The sequence below is a fragment of the Indicator indicator genome, chromosome 22 (assembly GCF_027791375.1).
Source record: "Indicator indicator isolate 239-I01 chromosome 22, UM_Iind_1.1, whole genome shotgun sequence".
Lineage (NCBI taxonomy): Eukaryota > Metazoa > Chordata > Aves > Piciformes > Indicatoridae > Indicator > Indicator indicator.
This window is the reverse complement of record NC_072031.1, coordinates 13560963-13583507: the sequence shown is the minus strand read 5'-3', so window position 1 is coordinate 13583507 and position 22545 is coordinate 13560963. Positions and strand designations below refer to the sequence as shown.

Sequence of the window (22545 nt, the reverse complement as noted above, 5' to 3'; positions counted from 1 at the left end):
ACTCAGGACAGAGGCACTTCACTGCCTACTCGACGGGGCCGACAGATCTCTTACCGTCTCTTTTCTCCTCCTCGGCCCCTCACCACCCAGACCCACGTTCCCTCCCCGGAGCGGAGGGGTACCACTCCACCCCTTAGGCCCTTCCCCGGGTCCGTCCCCACAGGCCCCGCCACCTCCTGCGGTGCCACCGCCCCCGCGCCCCCGGCCCGCCTTGGCGGCTACTCACTGCGGCGGTAGCTGTAGGGCCGGGCCGCCGCGGCGCTGGAAGGCGCCGTCCACGAAGACGCCGTTCTTGCCGAGGCAGCGCAGGTAGAAGTGCGGCTCCTGGAAGCTGAGCTGCAGGTGCCGCCGGGAGATGAAGCTGGAGTGCCCCATGTTGACGTCCACCGAGCCCTGCGAGGAGTTGCGGCCTATGGTGACGGCCGGCTGCCGCATGAGGAACTCGAACTCGCGGCCCTGCAGCCGCGCCAGCACCGGGCCGGCGGTGGAGGCAGCGGCGGCGGGCGGCCCGGCCGGGGGCGGCAGCCCGGGAGGGGGCGCCGCGGCGGGGCTGCAGGGCGCCGAGCGCAGCGCCAGCAGAGCCCGCGCCCCGCTGCTGTCCTCCCCGACTTCGGCCATGTTCCCAGGCAGGGAGCGAGCCAGCGTGCCGGCCTCCGGGGCGGAGCCGGCGGGGGAAGCGGGGCGGAGCGGGAGCCGAGCCCGCCGCCGCCTTCCCCGGCAGCACCACCGGACCCGGCCGCTCCGCGGTATACGGCGCGGGGCGGGGGCTAGCAGCGGCTCGACGGGGCCGCTGCGCCGCCTGCAGGCCCAGGCTGAGGTTCCGTTCCTCGAGCAGGTGGTGAGGGAGCGACACTCTATGAGGGAGCTCCCGCTGCCTCACCCCCCAAGCCCGGCAGGGCAACCGTTTTGTGCCGGGTCCGGGAGCTGATGGCCTCATGAAATGTCGCCACCCTAAGTTGGAGAGGTGTCCCATCTCCAAACCCGTCCCTGTTCGAGGTTCTCTATAGAGTAGATCCTACCTAAACCCGTCCCTGCTCAGAGATCTGCATGGGACGCTTCCACTCCAAGCCCATTCCTGCATGGGACACATTCATCCAAAACTGTCCTAGCTTGAGGCTCTCTGTGGGGCACTTCCACCCCAAAACTCTCTGCTCATGGCCCGCTGTGGGGCACATCCACCCCATGGCCAGACCCCAGAGCATCACCCACCTCTTGATACAGAGTCATCATGGTTTCAAATCAACCCAAGCCCAGTGAGAAGGCATTTTATTGCCTCTTCAAATCATCACACCAAAACCACACTACGTTGTTAGGCAGGGATTTAATCACAGCACGACTTCCATATCCCTGGACTTTGCAAAGGCTTGATGAAGGGAGGGATCCTCATATATCCTTATACATATATGTATATACTCATGTAGTGTTTTTATTCTCATATAGCGTTCTCTTATAAGGGAATGTGTATGTTTGGCTTGTATTACATGATTTCTCACTTTAAATTACTTTTTGTAATTTTTTCAAAATGAAAGTTACTTACACAAATGATAAAGATTATATTCTTTTCTATTCTGGCATGTTTAAAAGACACAGAGATATGGTTCTGAGTGGCATGGGTTAGCACGAGACTCAGTAGAGTTCAGTAATGGTTGGACTCAAATCTTAAAGGTCTTTTCCAGCCAAAATGAGTCTATGAGTCTATGATTCTATGTCTTTGGATCACATATACTCTACTGCTTAGATTATCCAGATTAAACAGAAAAACTTTTCTGTATAGGTGAGCCATTGATAATTCACAGAATCCTAAATTAAGTAGCTAGAAAATACAATGGATTTGAGGATCTTTTTAAGAGGGAGCAGCAGTAATTGCTTCTTGCTTCAGCTCGTGTGGGGAATGCGGCAGCTCATAGCAAGGCTGCTCAACATCTTAGAGGAGAAAAAAAATCCCATAACTGGTCAAAAGTGCAAAGCAAATTTCAGCTATGAAGACTTAATTAAATGAGCTGGAATCAGTCCAGGACCCTAAGCTTAACATCCCTGTTCCTGGAACATCTTCCCTGAGATGTTTAATGACTGCTGAGCAGTCGAGACCTGAGTTAGACATCTCAGTCGAGACATCATCTTCAGTAAGAGTGCTCTTTGCCAGTACAGGTCAATACCAACTGAGAGGAATTGAGAAAAGCACTGGCTAATGAAACACCAATGCCACTTCCTACATAGCAGTGTCTGCTCTCTGATGAGACTCAGCCAAACCAGGCACAGCAGAAGGTTGCAGTCCCCAGGGCGGGAGAAGAAGAAAAGGCATCCCCACAGGGGACATGGGAGGAGAGCCGTGGTCACAAGAGCGGCCATCCTGGAGGCCTGGAATTAAATTACAGCTAAAACAGTGCTCTCAGATGGTGTGGAACAAGTAAGTAGGGTCACAGCACACCTGCACCCCAATGGGGAGCTGCTCTGCTAGCACCCATCTTGCCTCAGCTCCTCTGCTTCCTCAAATCACTCAGCATCAGCAACTGCTCATGGCCAGAAAGTAAAAGACGACCACCTGGTAGGTGAAAGCCAGGGTTGCATCCTGCCTGACAGGAGAGCGAGCTCAAGTCTTTTGCCTGTTCACACTGACATGAGTGCTGTTAAATGTGCTTAAAAAGGGACCCAACTGGTAGGCAGGTGTGTGGGAGCAGGTGAAGTGAGGCCTCATATCAGAGCAGTGTGTGACCTATCAAAAAAACAACAAAAAAGGAGAACACAGCTCCAGAGAGGTTTTACTTGATGTCTTAAGGCTTTTCTAAAACTTAAAATGGTGTCATTTGACCAGAGGGACCCAAAAAGGATCAGAAAGAAGGTGAGGCTGGTACCAGACGTTGTCAGTAAACATTTCCCCAGCTTCATGGGAAAACAGGCTGCGGGCAGGAGCCAACCCCACATTGGCAGGAGCCAACCCTGCATGGGCAGGAGCAGGGCGATGGTTCTAAATACAGCAGTTGCAGGCAGCTCTGTGGACCTGTCTGATGTGGAGCCAAGAGGCGTGTCACTGCCAGGGCTGGGTCCCATTACCTCTCCCACATTGGATACAGGCTACAGATTTCTGCAGCTCCAGTCAGGGAATAACCCCAGGGCTGGCACGTGAGGTTGCCTGCAAAGATCCTCACGCTGCTCAGAGGCTTCCTGGGCCCTTGGGGTGGACACAGCACAGCTTCACTCCTTGAGGGCCGCAGAGCTGGAGATACCAGTGGGCACGTTCACATGTGTCACAGTCACTCTGCAGCCACCAAGACGCTTTTGCTGTACCAGTTGATGAGATTCTTCCTCTAACAAGTCTTTTTCTTTCTGTCTGGAAATTTCTTCTGAGTGGAATTTGCTGCTTAAGCCAGCACCACTGCCGAGATAAATCCCAGCTTCATGCAAAATGTGATCAAGCAGTGTACAGAAACAGGATTCCTCCAAGCTGCTTGATGGGTTGCGCTTAGCATCGTGTCTCACCAGCCCATCTGCCTGCGGCATCCTAAGCTCCTTGCGCTGTGAGCAACAGAGAGCTCTGCTCAGCAGCCTCCAACGCTCTGCTCACCTCTAATCCACCCTGCAACAGCATCAAACCAAGGGCCCTTCAGACAAGGAAATGCTTTGCGCTCCTCCAGTCAGCTAATCCTGCTTAAAGTCAAGCCAGCTGCCCCAGTGTAAATGCCTGATGTAAATGCACTCAAAATTGTTTGAATTAAATTAACCTCATCCTGTATGGCTGGATTGACTTTAAAGTGGTTCATTTTCCTCGGCAGGGCTTTAGATGGATACATCTGCAGGTGTGGCCAAACTTCCTGACTCTGCATTACCTACCAAAATATTCAGATGGCTCAAGGTTGCCAGCCAGGTACTGTGAGCTGCAGGGAGCTGAGGTGGGGAGCAGCCCTGGTGGGAGCTGTGGGCAGGATGGGGGACACACCAAGTTCCATGTCCCATCCCTGTGATGTGCCCAGGCACTGCTGCAATGCTCAGATGTGGGAACATCACCTTGACCATTCCTGGCCATCTGAACTGGCCAGCTGTCAGCTCGCTCTAGCCAGGGCCATGCTTAGCCTGGTGTGACACCAAGACCCTGTACAAACATGGCTGCCTGAGCACAGGCAGAAATTCTCTCTCCTGGCACCTTGTAGAGATACCTTGAGCCACTTCAAGATGCTGCCCTGCTCTGCTGCATCTGTGCAAGAGGGCAACCTGAAGTGGGAGGAGAAATTAAACATTCAAACAAAGCAGCTGGGATGGGGACAGGAAGAGCAGAAAGTAACTGGGGTAGAGCTGGCATTACTCAGAGAGCAGTGCAAAACCTGACTGTCCTTTGTCAAATATTTGTTTGGCAGCGTGTCGTTGCTGACCATCTCAATACAGCGATAGCCAGCAGGAATCTATTTTGTGCTATCAGTTCTGGGCAAATGAATGCAATGGGTTGTTATGGTCACCCAGATACCACTGCACTGGGCAAACACAAATCTTGCAAAAACAGTGATAAAAGGGTACATTTCTGCATTTATCTGCTGGATGGTGTCTGCTTAAAGCCACTTAGTTTCTGTAAGCGAAACACTGTGTTTCTTTAGCTGTTCGTAGGGCTGTTGTTCACTGCTCTGCTGCGTGAGACTGAATACATATTTATCAAGCCTCAATTTAGCAAAGAAGCTGCTTGGCTTCAACACCACAGGAAATCTGTTCTACCCCCCCAGACCAAAGCTTAATTGAAAGGCAGCTTCAGCAGAAGGGAACGATGTGAGCTGCACACTGGATGTGAGCTGCTTGATGTATTTACCCAGCAGCTAGACAACACATTGGTGATCACAATGAAAACTAGCTTAATACTCACAGCCCTGACCTGGAGAAGGAGGAGGAGAGTGAAGGAAAGCAATTACTTTAAGGAAAAGAGACTGCTGTTTCTATGCAAGCTCAGCCCAGCATTTCTTTTGGAGAGTGGTGCCAATCTGATGGGGTTGAAGGCGATAGGACTTCCACCAATGTAAAGTGTTCATCACTAGCAAGCAAGCAGAGATGTCAGGACCTACATCAGATAAATAATTAACTAAAATAAAAGAGAAGATGGCAGTGTTCCCTCAAATTCCTGCCCAGCTCCCCACAATGCTTCTCCCTGTCACTTTCCTCAGCCATCAAGTAGGTTTGAAACACCGTTGTGGTTTCTGTCCAAACTGATTTGAAGCAATGTAAGTGATGAGCAATTTGCCCTGTATCTATAGAGCTACTTTCTCCAGCACACCTGTGCTCGAGAGCAGCCTCATTTCTTTCTCCAGCTGGGTGGGTTTTAATTCTGTTTCATGTCTCAGGGAAATCATAGTGCTGCGACACAGAAACTAAAAGGGGTTTGCACTTACACATGTCTGATAGGATTTTCTTCCTAAGCAAGCAGCTGCAAGAAGTTAAATAAAATTTGTTGTTTTGAAACATATTCAGGTGCATGGTAGTATCTGTCTCCCATGCACTCTCACGGTCTCTCGTGGGATTTCTACCTGCGTTCTCAACTCTGTTGCACAATCTGTGCTTTTAACCCCAATCTTTACATCTCTCCAGTGACAACCCTAGGTCCTGATCTGGGGCAATTTGTATAAACCTGCCTGCTTGCAGAAGCTACTCCCACATCACAGGTCTCTGACCCAGGAGGGCACCTGTAAGGCTCACAGTGGTATTGAGGATGTGACCTGCTGCTGAGGGTCTGGGAAACCCTAATCTCATCTGGGACACCCATAAATACCTCTCTTCAATCAGAACAGCTTTATAAATTGTTCACAGTGGCCCTGAGCCAGGTTTTAATCCAGATGGCCTGATAAGAAAGGATTGGCATGCGAAGGAGGTGATACACTGATAGAGGAATTCTCTCTTCTCCCACACAGCTTTTAATCAAAAGAAGGCTGAAGAAAGCAACACCAGTGAGTCAGAAATGCAGTGGGAGCAGTCATGGTCCCAAAAGCTCACAAAGAATACAAACCCTCCATTTTTTCCCCAAAGGCCTGCTATGCTGAAGGGAGCAGACGAAGGCATGCAGATGGTGAGACTGAGCACTTAAACCCTGTTCGGTCAGGGCTGCCTCCTGCAAGGAGCTGCCTACGTCGTGCTGGGTGCTGAGCAGCAGCCCCAGTGCCTGGTAGATAGGGCTAAATGAGATGCTGCATCTGTTAGCTCCCTCTCAAGAGCAGCACAGCCTGAGAAGATTGTTCTTTCTGTAGTAATGAATTTTTTCATTTTAAAATCGGCTGTGATTTTGTTTACTGTAAACTCCAGTATGCTGGAAATGATTCTATCACAGTTTATTTAGGTTTCACAGGGATTTTTTTTTTCACCCCCCAAGTCACACTTATCAAGAATATATTTTACAGCAAGTTCTCTGAAATACAATAAAGACTTAGGAACATCTGATGCCCAGACTCTGTCATCCCCTAAGATATGACATGATCTGCTCATTCCCTGTGCAGAAATGCTGTCGCTTTTCTAGAAGCCAAGCCAGAGCCTGTCTGATGTATGAGAGCCCATTTTGGAAAGCCTTGAACAAGACCATTTGTTGTCGAGATAATTTTACAAAAGCAATACCGTTTCATGGGCTGCAGTTAAAATAATTCATAAAATTTACACTGGCCTGTGTGCTTTGAGCTTTAAACCTGCTCAGCTAACTTACTTTCATTTTGGCTTGAAACTTAGACCTGGGTGAAACACACAGCACGAGCCAGGTTTGAATTATTTCCTTTAGTCATTTTTTGAATGATCTCATTTTCTCACTTTCCTCACTTTCCATCGATGTGAACAGAAGAAAAACAACCCATACACTTTTCAACAGCTAAAACCAATTGAACCTCTAAGTATAAAATCTGATATCAAACATGAAGCATTCCAGCCTGAAAGGAATATGGTTTTGGACTTTTATGAGCAACTGTAGCGTATACTGCCTGTTGCTGCTGAAAACAAGCTCCATTCGTTGGCTGGAGGGTTGGAAGCAGCTGATCTTAAAGATTTTGCTTTACAACTTTCCTGAGAAGCTAAGGGAGCCAGTAAAGCTGCAGAGCTTGCCCTGTATTGTTACAAAACATTTAAACCAAACCCACAGGACCTGCCTGTTTACTGTCTTGAACTTTATATCATGATTCACATCTCTGATAGGGTATCTATCGTGATATACCAGTGGTGTAACCTGCTGCCAAAACCACAGTGGTCATGCCTGATCTTGACTTCCTTCCTGTATTTTCACAGGCATAAACCACCCAGGGAAGGTCAGGGCAATCTGAAATCAAATCCCTAACCAGCAGGTTATATGTGTAAACATCCTCCTTGCTACCTCACCTCTATGTCATGACCCAGTAGGCTGGATCCCCCTGTTATTCTGGGCATTAGAGATGGCTGTGTTCAAATGTTTCTTTAACAAATTCCCTCTCCAGAAGGAAAAGGGCATCCTCCTTTTCTCTTTTAATCAGCTATCATCTATCAATCTGATGGATAACAAAAGCTTTTGTTCCAAGTAGGAAAAAAACCCCACTGGGCCAAGCCATGTCAGGAAAAATGGAAAAGGTCTGAGATTAAGCCTTTCTTGCTCTGCTCAGGGCTCCAAGCCTGGAGCATCCCAGGGGTGCATGTCCACAGTAGACACCCTCAAATCTGGGTTAGACCTAGAGGAAGGATGCAGTGACTGGTCTTCATGTGCTTGTGGGTTTTTACAAGCAAGGAACAGGAGACTGAGGGCAGAGGCAAAGAGTACAGTGCCCCAACACAGACCCAACCAAGGTGTCCAGGGACTCATGTGGGAATAGCCCTGGCCTTCACTGGCTGCACAGCATCCCACTGGAGGAAATATGAGGTTGCTGTGACCTACTTTTGGCTTTGGCCAGCAATGGATTATCCTTGAAGCAGAGACTAGTAAACCGTATTTGCTTTCAGTGGGTTGTGAGCATCCTTTGGGATCACTTGAGCCTCTCAGCAGGGAGCAGATGCTGGGAGAAGGACTCTCCTACTAATGTCCTGCTGTTTTGCAGAAACCTCTAAAGCATTGAGCAAACCCAACCTTGGATTATATCTCCAGCACTAACACTGGTTCCCAGTAAAATCCTGGATGAAATGTGAAACTCTCTCCTTTTCCTATTCTGCACTCCAGTTTCCAGTTGGTTGCATTAGGCAGATATGTTAGTGCTGAAAGTGCTGGAAAATCCTGGATTTACAATCACCATGCATCAGTTTAAGGGCACACTGTCAACTTCAGAAAAACATCTGCTATAAAGAGTTTTACTTACATTACTAATAATACCATACAGTATTAAAGGGGAAGGATTTTAAAAATCCAATTTACTTGTCCTTCAGCTTGGCCAGTAAAAAAAAATAAAATCAATGAAATGCATCTCACTGTAGTTTGGAGTAATTTTCACTTACCAGTTCCTCCATGCTAATACTCGTGCTTTACAGGCAGAGGGGGACAAGTTTACCTGCTTAGGAAAGAAAAAAAAGTGTTGAGTACCCTGGAAACTGAAAAAAGGGGAAAAAATAAAACCCTTCCAAAACCAGAAAGGTAAAAATAAAAAGTCATAGGAATGTGTCTATTGATTTTTTAAATATATATAAACACATGTTTTACAGAAATGAAACAGCTGCTGGATTTAACCAAAGGTCATTCCTCATCAACAAAATAATAATCATGTAAGAGTTTAATGGTTGAATCGAATTCAGGTTCTGTTAGCAAGAGGGCACTGTTATGGAGTAATCTTTGATGAGGAGTGGCATTTTTCTTTTTTTTAAAGGTAGGGTTGGAAACCCTCAAACAATAAAAGTAATTAATAGAAAGTTTGGGTCTTGGACAAAATTTGCATTAGCCATACTGAAAGATAAAAATAGGAACTCTGTAGTCTTCAGAAACATTGACTCTAATCCCAAGGGCTTGTTTTTGCCCAGGTTATGTATTCATTTGGGGCTAAAGAGGGAGAAATTAAGGGAATGTGATTTGACACAGATTTATGCATTTTGGTACCTTTATTTTCTAGCTCAGAGCAGAAAGTTATTTGTTGGATGTCTTCTCCCACCAGCCTCCTTCCACTTGCCTACTGCTGCACCAGCAGCCCTGTCCCCATCCCATCCCAGCTCAGTATCTGAACTTTGCTGGTGTGTGGAGATGTAAGTCAGCCACCCAGGTGGGACTCTGCAGCCAACAGTGCCACCACCCAGCTGGGGTGATTTTTACCACAGGTATCCCACCCAGGTTGTGCCACTTTAATGCATCACCTTGACAAGCACAGACCCTAGGGTCTCTAGAGACCACAACCTAATTTTGGGGAGCTGCACATCTGCCAAGGGCTTTATCAGGAGATGTGTGACCAGCCCAGGTAGCAAGGGATCAGAAGTCATGGTTCCTCCCAGGCTCTCCCAGCTGTGCTGGAGCCCACAATCCCTTCAGTCCATTCCCAGCAACAGCCACCTTGGACTGCTTCCCTGGAGGCACCCAATATTGGGATGGCAAACACTGGTTGCACTGAATCCTTTCTGTCCCATTCCAAGAGGAAATGGCCTCAAGCTGTGCCAGGGGAGGATATTTGACTGGATATTAGGAGAAATTTCTTTCCTGAAAGGGTTGTGAGGCACTGGAACAGGCAGCCCAGGGAAATGGTGGAGTCACCATATAAATGTGGTGCTGAGGGACATGGTTTAGTGATGACTTGGTGGTGCTTGCTCAGCAGTTGGTCTTGATGATCAGAAAGGTCACCTCCAACCAAAGCAATTCTATGGTTCTGTGATTCATCTGTAAGTTGCTTTCCCTCATGATTTCTTTCCAGAAGCCTGCAGTAGGCATGCTGGCCACCAGCAACCAATTCCTTCTAGACGTGCCTGTTTGGAGCCTCAGCACATTCACAGATTCATGTTTGTATTGCTCCAGCTGATGGCATGGACAACACCCCTGGCAGCATGCTGGCTCAGGGAGTGTGATGCAAGACCTAAATGTCTGCCATGAGAATTTGGTATTTTTTATTCTCCTGTATTCTGGCTCTACTAAATCAGTGAGATGCTATCTCATGCTTCCTCCCTGCCTTTCCTGGAGCTTCCAGCTAAAATTCTGCATTAGCAAAATGTTCCTCTGGAATAAGGCCTCATAAAATATTGTTAGGATTGCTAGGCAACCTGGAGACATGTTGGGAGCTGAAGGGAGCCTAAGTAGGTGCAGTGCTGGAGTCTCAGATGAAAAAGAGAGGGTATTCTTTGTGTCTCCATGCTAGAAACACTTGGTCTTTGATTTTCTTTTGGAAAGAAGTTGAGATACACTGCTTCCACATCACATACCTGTGCAATTGTTGGTGTGGTGGCCTCTAACCTCAGATTAATCAGCTGGATGAGAAATGTACCTACCCAGGGTTTCTCAATGGCAATAAAAGGAAGTGTTTGTGGTCATGAAAACACCATTATTCCAGCTTCTTGACTCCTTAGGGGTTTCTTTTGCCAGAAAGAATGATCATGCTCACTAATAACTTCTTTTGTGTGGCCACCAAGCTGTTGCCTCAACTTCTTCTGCACACTGTAGTGGTACTTAATGCAAACTGACCCTGGAAGGAAGGGAAACCAATAGAAACCACAGAGTTTATCAGTAGGGTCTAACACAAGCAATCAGCTCTTTGCTGATACATGCACAAGAATAAAAAGAAAATTGAACTGGGCTTGCAAGAACAAGGGGAGGAATGACTGTAGGTGCAGACAGGTGAGGTTTACTGCTGATTGTGCTATCAAAGAGGCTGAAGTGAATCTGCACCTCATCTCTCCAGAACATCTTGGCTTGCCCAAAAGGCTTTAGCCAGCAGGCTCCAGCCTTTCCCTGGGCAAGCCCTCTGCTTTGCTTCCCCTTCAAGCCCAGCTGCCAGCAGTAAGCCCCATACCATATTTTTCCTTAGTGGAAAACCTGGGTAAACACACCAACTTTGGCAGGACCCAGCTGAAGCTGCTCCTGCTGCCCTTTTGCTCCATCTGTCCAGCGCTGCTAAAGGCAAATCCTGGTGGCAGGTCCTGCCAGAAGTGGATGTGAGAGCTGTCAGTGCCAGAGGCTGGCCTTCCAGCCAGGCTGGGTGCATGATTTGTTTCTCAGTGCTTGATTTAGCATATAATTTGCTGTTAAAACAGCTAGTGGCCAAACTGATTGATGCTTCCATCTGCTCAGAGCCTGTCCTGGTCCTCCACACGACAGGCTGCTCTCACCGAATCCTTTCCAGAGGTTATGGATGGCTCACTGTCAATGTCCAGTGTTCTTGGGTGGCTGAAATCCCTTATTCAGGGGAGCTCATCCTGCTTTCCTCCTGTATCTGCTCAGAGCTTTGTTTGCTCCATGTTCAGATGATTTTGACCTGTCCAACTTTCATTTTGGCAATGAAAATATTGTCCAAGCACCCAATGCTCCTAGATATTCCTATATGATACAGAAAAGGGCCCTAGTGAGCTAGATATGCATTTCCCAAGATCATTGATGAATGTGGCTGGGATCAGGCATCTTGTACAACCTTTCTGTTAGAAGTTTCTTTTGAGCTTGATCCTGAAAAACAAAGAATTGGGAACAAGCCTCGGATTTCTGCAGTCTCTTTTAGCTAACCACATATGGCATGCATATGATATTAACTACACCCTTTCTTTCTCATGTCCCTTTCTAACTATATTTAGGTCAGGAAAGCTGCTTCTCCATTCCTGGTGGTGACCTGGCTGTGCTCTTTTTCTGCTCTGTTAGCGTCATAGGTTTCATGATGCATATTTCAATACCAAATGGCCCAGGCCAAACCACTTGGCACTGCTGTGGCATTCCTCTGCCCTCCTACCAAAAGATGCTGGTGGGCCATGAGCAGCACAAGGGGGGGTTCTCCTGAGTTAGGATTCCCCAGCTCCTGAGACCTACATCTTCTTTCCCAGTTTCTCAAGTCAGTTTTGGAAGCACATGAAATTGGGCCAAACCTGGGCTTTTTCATAGCTTTCTCAGCAAAGCTCCTTCTTCAGACAGTGCCAGAGGTGAGCTGGTCCCCAGCACTATTTTAGCAGTTATTTTAATAAAAAATGTGGCAGCTGGAAGTGTAAGAAGGATGGGAGCCAGGCACCTCAAGAAATGATAATTGCAGACTTGGAGCAGTGCTAAGAGTTAACAGAGAGATGTTTAATCCAATTCTCAGCTTCTATTTTAGGATCCTTTTAACTTTTTAAATCAAAAAAGGAAGAGAGAAAGGGGGAAAAAAAGTATAGTCTCCATCACAGTGCAATTTCTTAAGCTTGTTCGCAGCCCAAAGGTGAATTTTTGTGCGTGTGAGGAGTTTGAAAAAAATCCATTCAGCTGTTTCAGAGGTTTCAGAGCATGCAAGCAACATCTGGTTTAAAAATCAAAAATAAAGAGAAATTCCCCTTGCTCATCAGAGTCCAAATGGGTTTTGGTTTCATGCCTCTGATTTAGGATATTTTGAGCTGCCCCCTGGAGAAAGCTGGCCATTTCTGTATTGTTTTGGAGGGAAAAAAATTGTGTTGCAAGCACAAAAGAAAAAACAAATTAGGAATGCCTAGATAGGAGGACAGGTGGGACTCACACCTCAAGCTCCTCCACTCTTGTCCAATCCAACACCACAAGAACCGTGGTCCCTAAATTGCCAATGTAATTGATTGCACTAAGGTTTCTCACAGCCTGCTGCCTCTGCTGTTGGTTTGGGTTGGGTTTTTTTTTGTCTTCTGATCCGACTTTGGCAGTGCTGCTTGCTGTGCTATAGATGGCAGTACAGGATGGAAATTGCAGACCCTTTGCTCTTGGATACCAACCCTGGGCTGCGAAGGCTCCCGCAGCTTGTCCCGGCGGAGGAGCCCAACCTCAATTCGCTACTTTCTGCAGATCTGTCTGCAAATTGCACTCGGGTTTTGTTTTTTAATTATTATTTTTAACCTAGTTATTACTATAACAACACAAAATTCACCCCCGGAATTTCGAGTGGGCCAAAGGGACAAGGAAGCTCTCTGCAAATCACAATTGCTGCTTCTAAGAAAGCACCAAAATGTTCAAAATCCACTGGCAGATTTGGCCGTGGTGTTGAGAAGCAGGAATGTTTTGCATTTCAAAGGGAGCAGGCTGTTGATTTCTCAGTGTGAGATCACATCTATGAAAAGACCTTGCTTGTGTTGAAGCTCTTCTGCTGTAAATGAAAAGTGTGCACCTTCTCACCATCCCATCAGTATTTATAACAACACTAAAATACACCCAGATGTAACCATTTGCAACAAATTTTGCTCTCATGTTTGCTCTCCCTTTGTCCAATTCCCTGCCTGGAGTTCTAGGATTAAAAGTAAGAAAAAGAAGCAAAATCCAACTCAGTGCTGCACCAGGAGATGCAATGCTGGCAGGAATAGGGATGCTACCAAAGAGATCATGATGGGAAGTGAAAAATATAATAAACAATTACAGCAAGATGCTTTTGAAAAATCCCTCCAGGTACCCAGCTGCATCTGTTGATGCTTAAACACCTTCAGAAACCTGGCCAGCAGCCCACTGCTCAAGATGTTAAAAAAAATAATACATTCAGAGAAGAGTAAGAGGTGTTAAGAAAGACAAATTCCTTTTTGCCATTGGCAAGATGAAAGGAAAACCCCAACCTTTTTTTCTTGATTGGGGTGGAGGAAAGTGTAAACAATAAATGTCATGAGAGATGCCTCTCTCTTCCTTTGGAAAATGGAGCTGGATCAGAATTAGTTACCCTTTTTTTGTTGTTGGTTTGTTTCACCTTCTGCAAATGGTACAAAGAAGAGCTCCCCTCCAGCTGCACTGTCCACTGAGGCTGGATGGATGAACTGGTGTAGCCCTCTCTGACAAGGAGATATGCAGCACTTTTCTCTTACAAGATTTTAATGTGATCTTACACATCAAGAGAATTCAAATGACAAGAATGAATGGCAGTAGCCAACCTCATGGCTTGATATCCTGATGAAATGATGCCCTGGCACATCTATCACATTGTTCTGCTGTCAAGAGAACTCCCAAATCTGGAAGATGAGTGTGTTTTTCTTTTACAATGTTAAAAAAAAAAAAAAAAAAGAGACAAGAGAAAAAAAGAAAGCATCTGTCCTCCAGTCTAACTACTACATAAATGTAACTTTGAGATAAGACAGAGCCAGAGATGCAGGATCTGTGGTTCAGCTCCAAAGCGGGAGGTCACCACTGCACCCAGCTCCATCTGAAGGTGTGTGTGGGGTGGAGTCTACATTGCCTGCAAGCACAGCAGGTGAGACAAGCTGAAAAACTGAAGAAAGATTCGTTTCTTGCCAGTGGCATATGTAGACAGCTTGTCTTGCTCCCTGCACATTCACCTTGGAGAAGCAGATGTGGATGTGAGTGAGAGGGAGCAAGATGTCAATCTGAGCATGCATGGAAAGACCACGGTGAGGATATGTGCTAAGCACAGGGTGGGAAGATGCAGGGATCCAGGTGCTGATGTTTCCCAGGCAACACTCACCTTTGCAAGGTGCCCTTTTGTCTCTCCTGATTTTTAAGTACGGTGTCTTCTCTAAAATGCAGATTCTCTAAGCTGTAAATGTTATTATTATCTCCTACTGCTCTTTCCTCACATCTTTTCAGAGCTTGTTACCAGCAGCACTGCTTGTGGCCAGGTAACGCAGGAAAGCAAGAGCAGCTCCCCAGCTGTGGCTTGCACGGGGTGGGAGATGAAATCTTTGGAGACATCTGTCTGGAGCAGTGAGGGCAGGACCTCCTGAGCTGCATTGCCCACCCTGCTGAGCAAACACACCCACTGTGGAGGCAGCAGGGGAAGGATGAGCCTTAACCAAAAGCCTTTAGTTTATCCTGCCTAAAGCCCTTATTGCCACTTCAAGAGCCTCTGATGAAGCTGCAGACCATGTTGCTGTTGTTGCTCTGTGCTGACTGCAAGGATTCATACCCAGTGTAAGATTCAGTGCTGTGCTTCCTACAGGCTGCATTTCTGTGCAAGCAACCAGCATTTATCCCCTCTACACTGCTTGGAAACTTCAGGGCTGACGTCTCCCAGGAAGCACTGGGGACAGTCAATACTCTCCCACTGTCTCTCATTTCCCAGGATGCAGCACCATGGTTCACACTAATTATGAGACACTGATCCCATTCTTATGGAGCAAAATTACCAGGTGCTGGAAAGAGCACAACAAAACCTGATGGAGTGGCAAACTTGAAATGAGGTGGAAGTAATATCTGCTGTGTACAGGAGGACCACATTTCCTAATTGGACATTGCTGAGGTCAGCAAGGTGGAGTGGGGAGAGGATAAAACTACCCTTCCTGTTGAAGGGACAAAGCAGGAGACCTACAGGATAAATAGTCTCTCTGCACCTCCCAGCCAGAAAATAAGACTCCAATTCAGTGAGAGAGGAATGGCAGCAAGCATGAAACCTCTTCTCTGAGCGTGAAGAGGGCACAAGAAGAAGTGGGGCTTCTGGAGAGATGTGTTTGCACTTAAAGGTGTGGGGAAGGAGCAATGCAGAGCAAAGGCACAAGCTGCACTGCTCTGTATAAAGCCCTAAAACGTCCTACTTACTGCAAACCTGGCAGCTTCCACGGTCCCCATGAGTCCAAGAGCCCCTGCAGGCAACGTGACCTGTCCTGAGTGTGGGGCAGAGCAGGCAGCAGCCAACTCATTTTTGCTGTTACATAGCATTTGGTCGCCCTATTTTATTGTCTTCCCTTTGATTCAAGGAGCCTGTGGGGAATAAAGCTCAGTGGGAGATTGCTTACGTGGTTTCTATCCCATTAATTTCTTCTGGGGGCTGTATAAAAACAAAAATAAAATAAAATAGAAATAAGGAAAAAAAAGAGAGAAAATAATCAAGGAAAAATAGTTCAAGGTGTGAAGAATTCATATGGAAGGAAAATATATAAAATGTAATTGGCTCAAGTCCCCCCTGGCTCCAACCTCAATTGTCTGACCATGCTGTGTGTTTATCCTTCTATTATTACACATAATGACAGGGCAATTTTAGCTAGTCCTATGCAAAAAGGCAGCCTGCTCCTTCCCCACCCCAACAAGAACTACCCTGGCTTGAGCTCAAAGCGCTTGGCATCTGATTTCAGCCTAGCAGGGTGTTTCAATACCAATAAACATCTTGTTTTCATGTGAAGAGCTGTTTCAGCTACATTCTTTCCCATCTTTTGTGAGCATCCAAGGCTCCGTGTAAAACTTTTTATTGATCACATAAATAGCAGCTCTGCTTCCCTGCAGGCCCTCACCTCACAAAGCGTTTTGATATCTGGAGAGTGAATGGTTCAACAGAAAGCTAATTCCTTCAGCTTCCCAGGACTCTGAACCCAGGGCTGCTGGTTTCTCCCCTTCTTGGCAGAGTGTGGTCCAAGGAAGAGAGCAGGCAGATGCATTTTTATCTTGTCCTGGGTGTGTTTAAGGGGGGTTGTGCACAAGCATGCAGCTGGTCTGCAGCAAAGGCAGAAGAAAAGCTGCTGCGCAAAGAGCTGAGAGGCAATCATTAAAGATTTAATTGGTTGGTCTGAAAGCTTCCTGAAACACTAAGGAGAGACCTAAAGCACACAACTTTGAGCAGAAAACCTCCCAAGTTGGAAAGCATGGGTGGTTTTGCTGCTGGCACTCTGCTGTTGGTGTGGTGGGCATTCGTCTGCACAGCTCTCATGCTAAGGAATTCTCCAGGGGTGGGATGCCCAGGCCCCATGGGTGAAAATAGGTCCCTTCATCCCAGCACGAACTGAGATCTCTCTCTGCAGCTGTGTTTCTCCAAGGCAGTGCTGAGACATGACAAAGGACCATTGTGAAATCCATGGCCTGAAACCCAGACGAGATCCTTCCCATCCATATCCTGTCAGACTCATTGCACCATCACCTTTTGTGCAAATGAGTTGAGAGCAAACACAAAACCTCTTCAACTGCAGCCATGCAGAGCTTGCGGGGAGGAAGATTAATGGGAGCTACCGGGGAGCCTCATCAGTCCTTGTTCAGGAATCAGAAATCCCAATCGAAACCTGCCGTGACTCATAGCTGTGTGCTGGCACAAATTCGACCCTGTTTCGATAACAAAGGGTAGATCCTGTTCCAAGCTGTGTTGTAAAACCCTGGTGACTGTGTTTTTATCACAGCAGGCTGACCTTGCTGCTTGCAGACGGCAGTACCTGGCAGCCTTGAAGCTGATGGGGTGATGGTGGTGGCTGTTGGAAGAATCATAGCATGGTTAGGGTTGGAAGGGACCTCGAGGATTGTCTAGTTCCAACCCCTCTGCCATGGGCAGTGACACCTCACACTAGATCAGGTTGCTCAGAGCCACATCCAGCCTGGTCTTAAAAACCTCCAGGGATGAGGCTTCTACCACCTCCCTGGGCAACCTGTTCCAATGTCTCTCCACCCTCATGGGGAAGAATTTCTTCCTAACATCCAATCTGAATCTACCCATTTCTAGTTTTGTTCCATTCCCCCTAGTCCTATCATTACCTGACACCCTAAAAACTCCCTCCCCAGATTTCTTGCAGGCCCCCTTCAGATACTGGAAGGCCACAGCAAGTACTCCTTGGAGCCTTCTCTTCTCCAGACTGAATAGCAATGGCACAGGAAATGCCTGAACCTCTCTTTGGATGGAGGGTCTCAGCTCAGACCACCAGCCTAGTGCTGAGCCACCACCAGCTGTCCCGAGTCAGCAGAGCTCTTTGGGTGAAATAATGCTCTCTTCCTCCATCTGAAGGTCTAGCCTGTGGTGACAGCAACGGAGGACACAACTGTGAGACGAGTGGGAGAAAGCATCCTTTGCAGTCTCCCCTGATCTCAAATGCTGTTCTCTTGACTAATGAGAGAAATCTGAATTGCAGCAATTACTTGAGACCCACATGCCTTGAGAGAAGGGAAGTTTTTCAGGCATCTGTGCTGTGCTCTTGGAGCCAAAGACTGGGTTTGTCCTACCAGATCCTCTGTGGGCGTCTACTATTAAACTGTCATTGTGCATGAAGAAAAAAGATGATATAGATGAATTCACAGGCTGGAAGGAAAAGATAGAGATGAATTCACAGGTTGGAATTTGGTGGCCAAACCAAAATCCAACACCTCTTTCACCTCAAGTACCTGATCCTGAGTACTCAGACAACTGCTTTCTAAAGTCTCTCCTACAGGAGGTGACTATGGTGGGTTATGGATTTTTTTTTTCATGCCTTGTTTTGCATTACTAATTCTGGAGATTTTCAGTATTTTTTCTGACAGGGGAAGTCCACTCACAACCATAAAGGTGAAGCCTGTTTCCACACCAATGTTTTCCCTTCTCTGCTTCTCATACAGCTTTATTTGTAGGTTGGTGATAATAAGAACTCCACTGCTATTGATTTTTTTAAAAAACATATATAACTTTGAAACACTGTAGATATTGCATGGACTTTGGAACAAGATAAGAAGAGGTAATCACATTCACAGCCTGTCCAGTCCTTTAATTAATCTGGATAGCCAACCCTAGCTGTACTCCTAGAACAGGCTGACTACTTCTCCTGAGTAATATCATTTGCCACAAAAATGTGTAGCTACTCGAGGCAAATCAGCACCCCTCAGGGATCTAACTCCTGACACAATATTTTGATAACTGACAGGAGAATCGACATGGCCCTGCTTCTTTAAGACCAACTGCTGCACAGCTCTGTGGAATGGGCTGGAAAACAGAGCAATATTGGCTTAACTTCTGCTAAAATTGCAAATGCTCTTCCCTTTCTCAGAACAGCCTTAAGATGGAGCAAAGCAGCTGAGCTGTAAGAACATACTGCAGAGGGAGAATAGCAGCAGCCAGAAAATGAGGGGGTTATGCTCCAGCTTCCCAGTGACCTGATTTAGGGTAAAATCTTTTGTTCTGGAAGAGCTCATCCCAGTGTGTAGGTCCTGGGGTTAGTACAAGACACCAGGGCCTGAAATCCCCTGCGTCATCTCCTGGGGATGATGCAGGGAGGACGAGAAGGTCGAGCTGAGTTGGTGACCTGAGCTCCGGTCTGCAGAGCTCACTGCTGCCTTCCTCCTCACCCTTAGCTCTGGTGAAATCAATGGGATTAAATGAGCACAAATGAGACAGGAGCTGGCTCCTTTGCTGCTGTGGTAAGTCAGCGTGGAAGCTGGCCTCAATACATCTATCTAAAGCTCTGTATTGAATCTCAGCTGACAGCTCCAATAATGGTAACAGATATGGCCAAAGCTGCTTCGTATTTTCTTTGGAGGAGGCCAGGTTCCTCCTCCCTGCCTGCAGACAGCTCTGCCAGCTTGGCTCTCACAGGCGTTTTGAGGATTTGGTAAGCAAACTGCGCTCCTCACACTGCCAAAGACCAAAAGGATCACAGGCTCATAGAAGGGTTGGGCTTGGAAGTGACCTCTGGAGATCTTTTAGTCCAACCCTTCTGCTAAAGCAGGTTTGCCTAGATCAGGTTGCACAGGATCACAATGTGCAGGCAGGTTTTGAAAGTCTCAAGAGAAGAAGACTCCAGGAGTTTCTCTAGGAGCCTGGTCCAGTGCTCCATCACACTCAAAACAAAGAAATTTCTCCTTAAGTTCATGTGAAATCTCCTGTGTCCTAATTTGTACCCACTGCCCCTTGTCCTATCACTGGCCACCACTGAGAAGAGCCCAGCCCCATCCTCATGATGTCTACCCTTTGGATATTGATCAGCACTGAGAAGATGCCCTCTCAGCCTTCCCTTTTCTAGGCTACAAAGCCCCAGGTCTCTCAGGCTCTCCTCCCTAAGACAGCCATTCCAATCCCCAATCATATTCATGGCCCTTTGTTGGACTCTCTCCAGTGTTTCCCTGTCCTTCTTGAACTGGGGAGCCCAGAACTGGACACAGGGGTCCAGCTATGGCCTCGTTAGGGCAGGGCAGGGCAGAGCAGAGCAGGAGGAGAACCTCCCTTGACCTGCTGGCCACACTCTTCTTAATGCAACCCTATTGGCTGTCTCTGCCCACCAGCGCTCCCAGGTCTCTGCAGAGCTGCTTTCCAGCACACATTATCCATGCACACATGCCAGAGATCACTTGTGACACTTTGTCCCTGCAGCCAGCCGTGCCCAGTTTACTGTGCCCAAGCACTATGGCCCTGGCAGTGGGGTTTAGCAAGGCTCAGGTTTTACCCCATCTCACAGCCCCCACTGCGATCAGCTCTGTCAGGGCTGTGCCACTAAAGAAGCTGGGTCAGGTTGCAATAGAGTAGCTCAGGGATGTTTATAAAATCAGGGGAGATGAACCCTAAAGGAGAGGGCATCCCATGTGTTTGGGGAAGCTAAGTCAGCAGGGAATAAATTGGCTGCCTGCAAGAAGTGATGCTTCAGGGAGAGATAAAGCAGGGAAGCAGGCAGGGCACGTGTGGCTGTCCCTGCACGGGGTCTCCAGCACGTTCTGTCTTCTCTGTGTTTATGGTGGTGACTGCAAGCTCTCCAGAGCATCATCAGGTTTTATGGCGTGGACGCATTATTAGTGCTTCACAAGTAAATAATGTCATATTTCACTGTTTATGGCTGAAAACGCACAGTAAAAAGGCTAAAGCCTGAAAAGTGCAGAAAATAATTTATGTGGGAGGAATGAATTTCCCATCATGTCAGACCACTGCCAGAATTTATCACAGTGCCCTTCAGTTTGGGTCTCTGTCCAACATTTTAAAGGTCTGTCTTTGTCATGCATTTAGGCTGGGGGAAGCTGAAGGTTATTGGGAAGAGTGGGAACTGATGCTAGTCCTGAGACTCAGAGGAAAGCATATTGTGGGAGGTCTAAAGGGCTCTTCCCTCACTTCACACAGAAAATGAACAGCACATTGGCGACTGGAAACCATCCTGGTGAACTGGCAGAAGGTTCAGCATCAGCTCTGAGCTGCTGAACTTCATATTATTTCTGCAGTTCTTAAAAGGCATAAATCAGCATGAGGGTGGACAAGGGCCGCAAGCTGAGCTGTTTATAATGATCATAGACTCATGGAATTGTTTTGGTTGAAAAAGTCCTTTAAGATCATCAAGCCCAACTATTATCTAGATCTACCAAACCTGATCAATATCTCTTAATTAGGATCTGATTCTCATTTCTCACTCAGACACTCAGCACCAGTAACTCAGGTCACAGATGTAAGGATTTCTCAGGTCTGTAAAGATTACAGGAAGAAGCCAAGAAACTTCAGGAAAAGGTTTTGAAACTGCTTTCCCCATCACTGCTTTTTCCTTGAGAACATGCTTCACTGCTGGGCAGGAGCATCAACCTAAGGGAATAATTGTGTTTTAAAGTCACTATTTCTGGCCTTGCCATTTATATATGTCTTGTCAGATTTGCACCTGAATTCACCTTCAAGGCATCAGCACCACCCAGCTTGGAACTGCAGCTGGAGGCAGCAAAGTCACCACAGCTCTCAGATGAAAGCACACTGAGCTATTCTCCAAAACACACTTCTCTCTAAATTAAAACAGTAGCAGGAGCAGCCTACAAAGCTGAGAGCAGTGCAAGTGTCCTTGCTGTAGAGATAACCTCTCCACTCCTCAAAGCTCCCAAAAGATTTGGGGCTTTGTGGCTGGAGATGCCCTCATTAGCCAAGCCAAGCATTTCTCCATACAGCCAAGATACTTCCTACTAAGGAGGGGAAGCTGGGTGGACAGGTCAAAAGCTAGAGAGGCACAAAATTATATATAAAACCAGAAGGATCAAATAGAAATCCCCTTGTCTGGAGAAATTAGTTATCTAGGGTTTTTGGTGGAACTTTTCCTGGTGGCATTCGTCTTCTCCCACACCTCAGTTAGGGATTTCAAAGCTCAGAGATTTGAATATCATCACACAGCCTAGGAACTGGTTAAATATTCAACAGGGTAAACTTCGTGGGCAAATCAAGCAGAGACATGCTTTCACATGCAGACCTGAGATCAGAAGTGATGTGTGCGTAAGTGCTTTGGGACATCAAGCTACTGAGTTCAGATAAGCCAATCCCAGGGATCCTTGAACCTGGGTCCAAGCTACTGGGTACTTAAAAGCCATTTGACAACTCAACACTCATTGCCAATCTGCAAGAGAGATGGCACAACGTTTTCTTTTTTTAGTCTTTTACAGTGTAGCTATCTTAACACAAGTGCATACTAAAAAAAGACTGATTGCAGAGTGATCCAGACAAGAGCTGATATGACCTAAATGCCCATGTATTTTGCTCACATAAGATGATTTTAGGGACTGGTTCTCAAAATAATCCTATTTACTTTTAACAAAAAGAAGGTCTGACTTAAAGCTGAAACTTTAGACCCTAAGGAAATGCTATTTAGAAAACAGAAGAGAAAAAGGATCTATCACGATGCACTGACATGTGATGTGAAAAATAACCTCGAGATAATCCTTTTCTAGCATTACAAGTAGCTGGGAGCAGATCAGGTAGCTGGCTAGAGGGAGTGGGGAAGAGGGAACAGCCATTTGGAAATACCTCTGTTTAGGTGGAATGCATTAAAACTATCTTTGTGACTAAGTACAGCCCTGAACCTCTGTGCATGCCAGTCCTGACATAGAATCATAGAACTGTCAGGGTTGGAAGGGACCTCAAGGATCATCCAGTTCCAACCCCTCTGCCATGGGCA

The 22545-nt window shown here is 46.9% G+C and overlaps 1 protein-coding gene across 1 annotated transcript in view; it reads right to left on the bottom strand.

The window, feature by feature from the left end:
• The window catches only part of FOXK1 (forkhead box K1), a 48860-nt gene extending 48242 nt beyond the window's left edge, over nt 1-618 (bottom strand). Inside the window, exon 1 of the mRNA XM_054391171.1 lies at nt 227-618. Coding sequence (XP_054247146.1) covers nt 227-618 — 392 coding nt within the window. The remainder of the gene's footprint in view (nt 1-226) is intronic.
• Nucleotides 619-22545: the final 21927 nt, after the last annotated feature.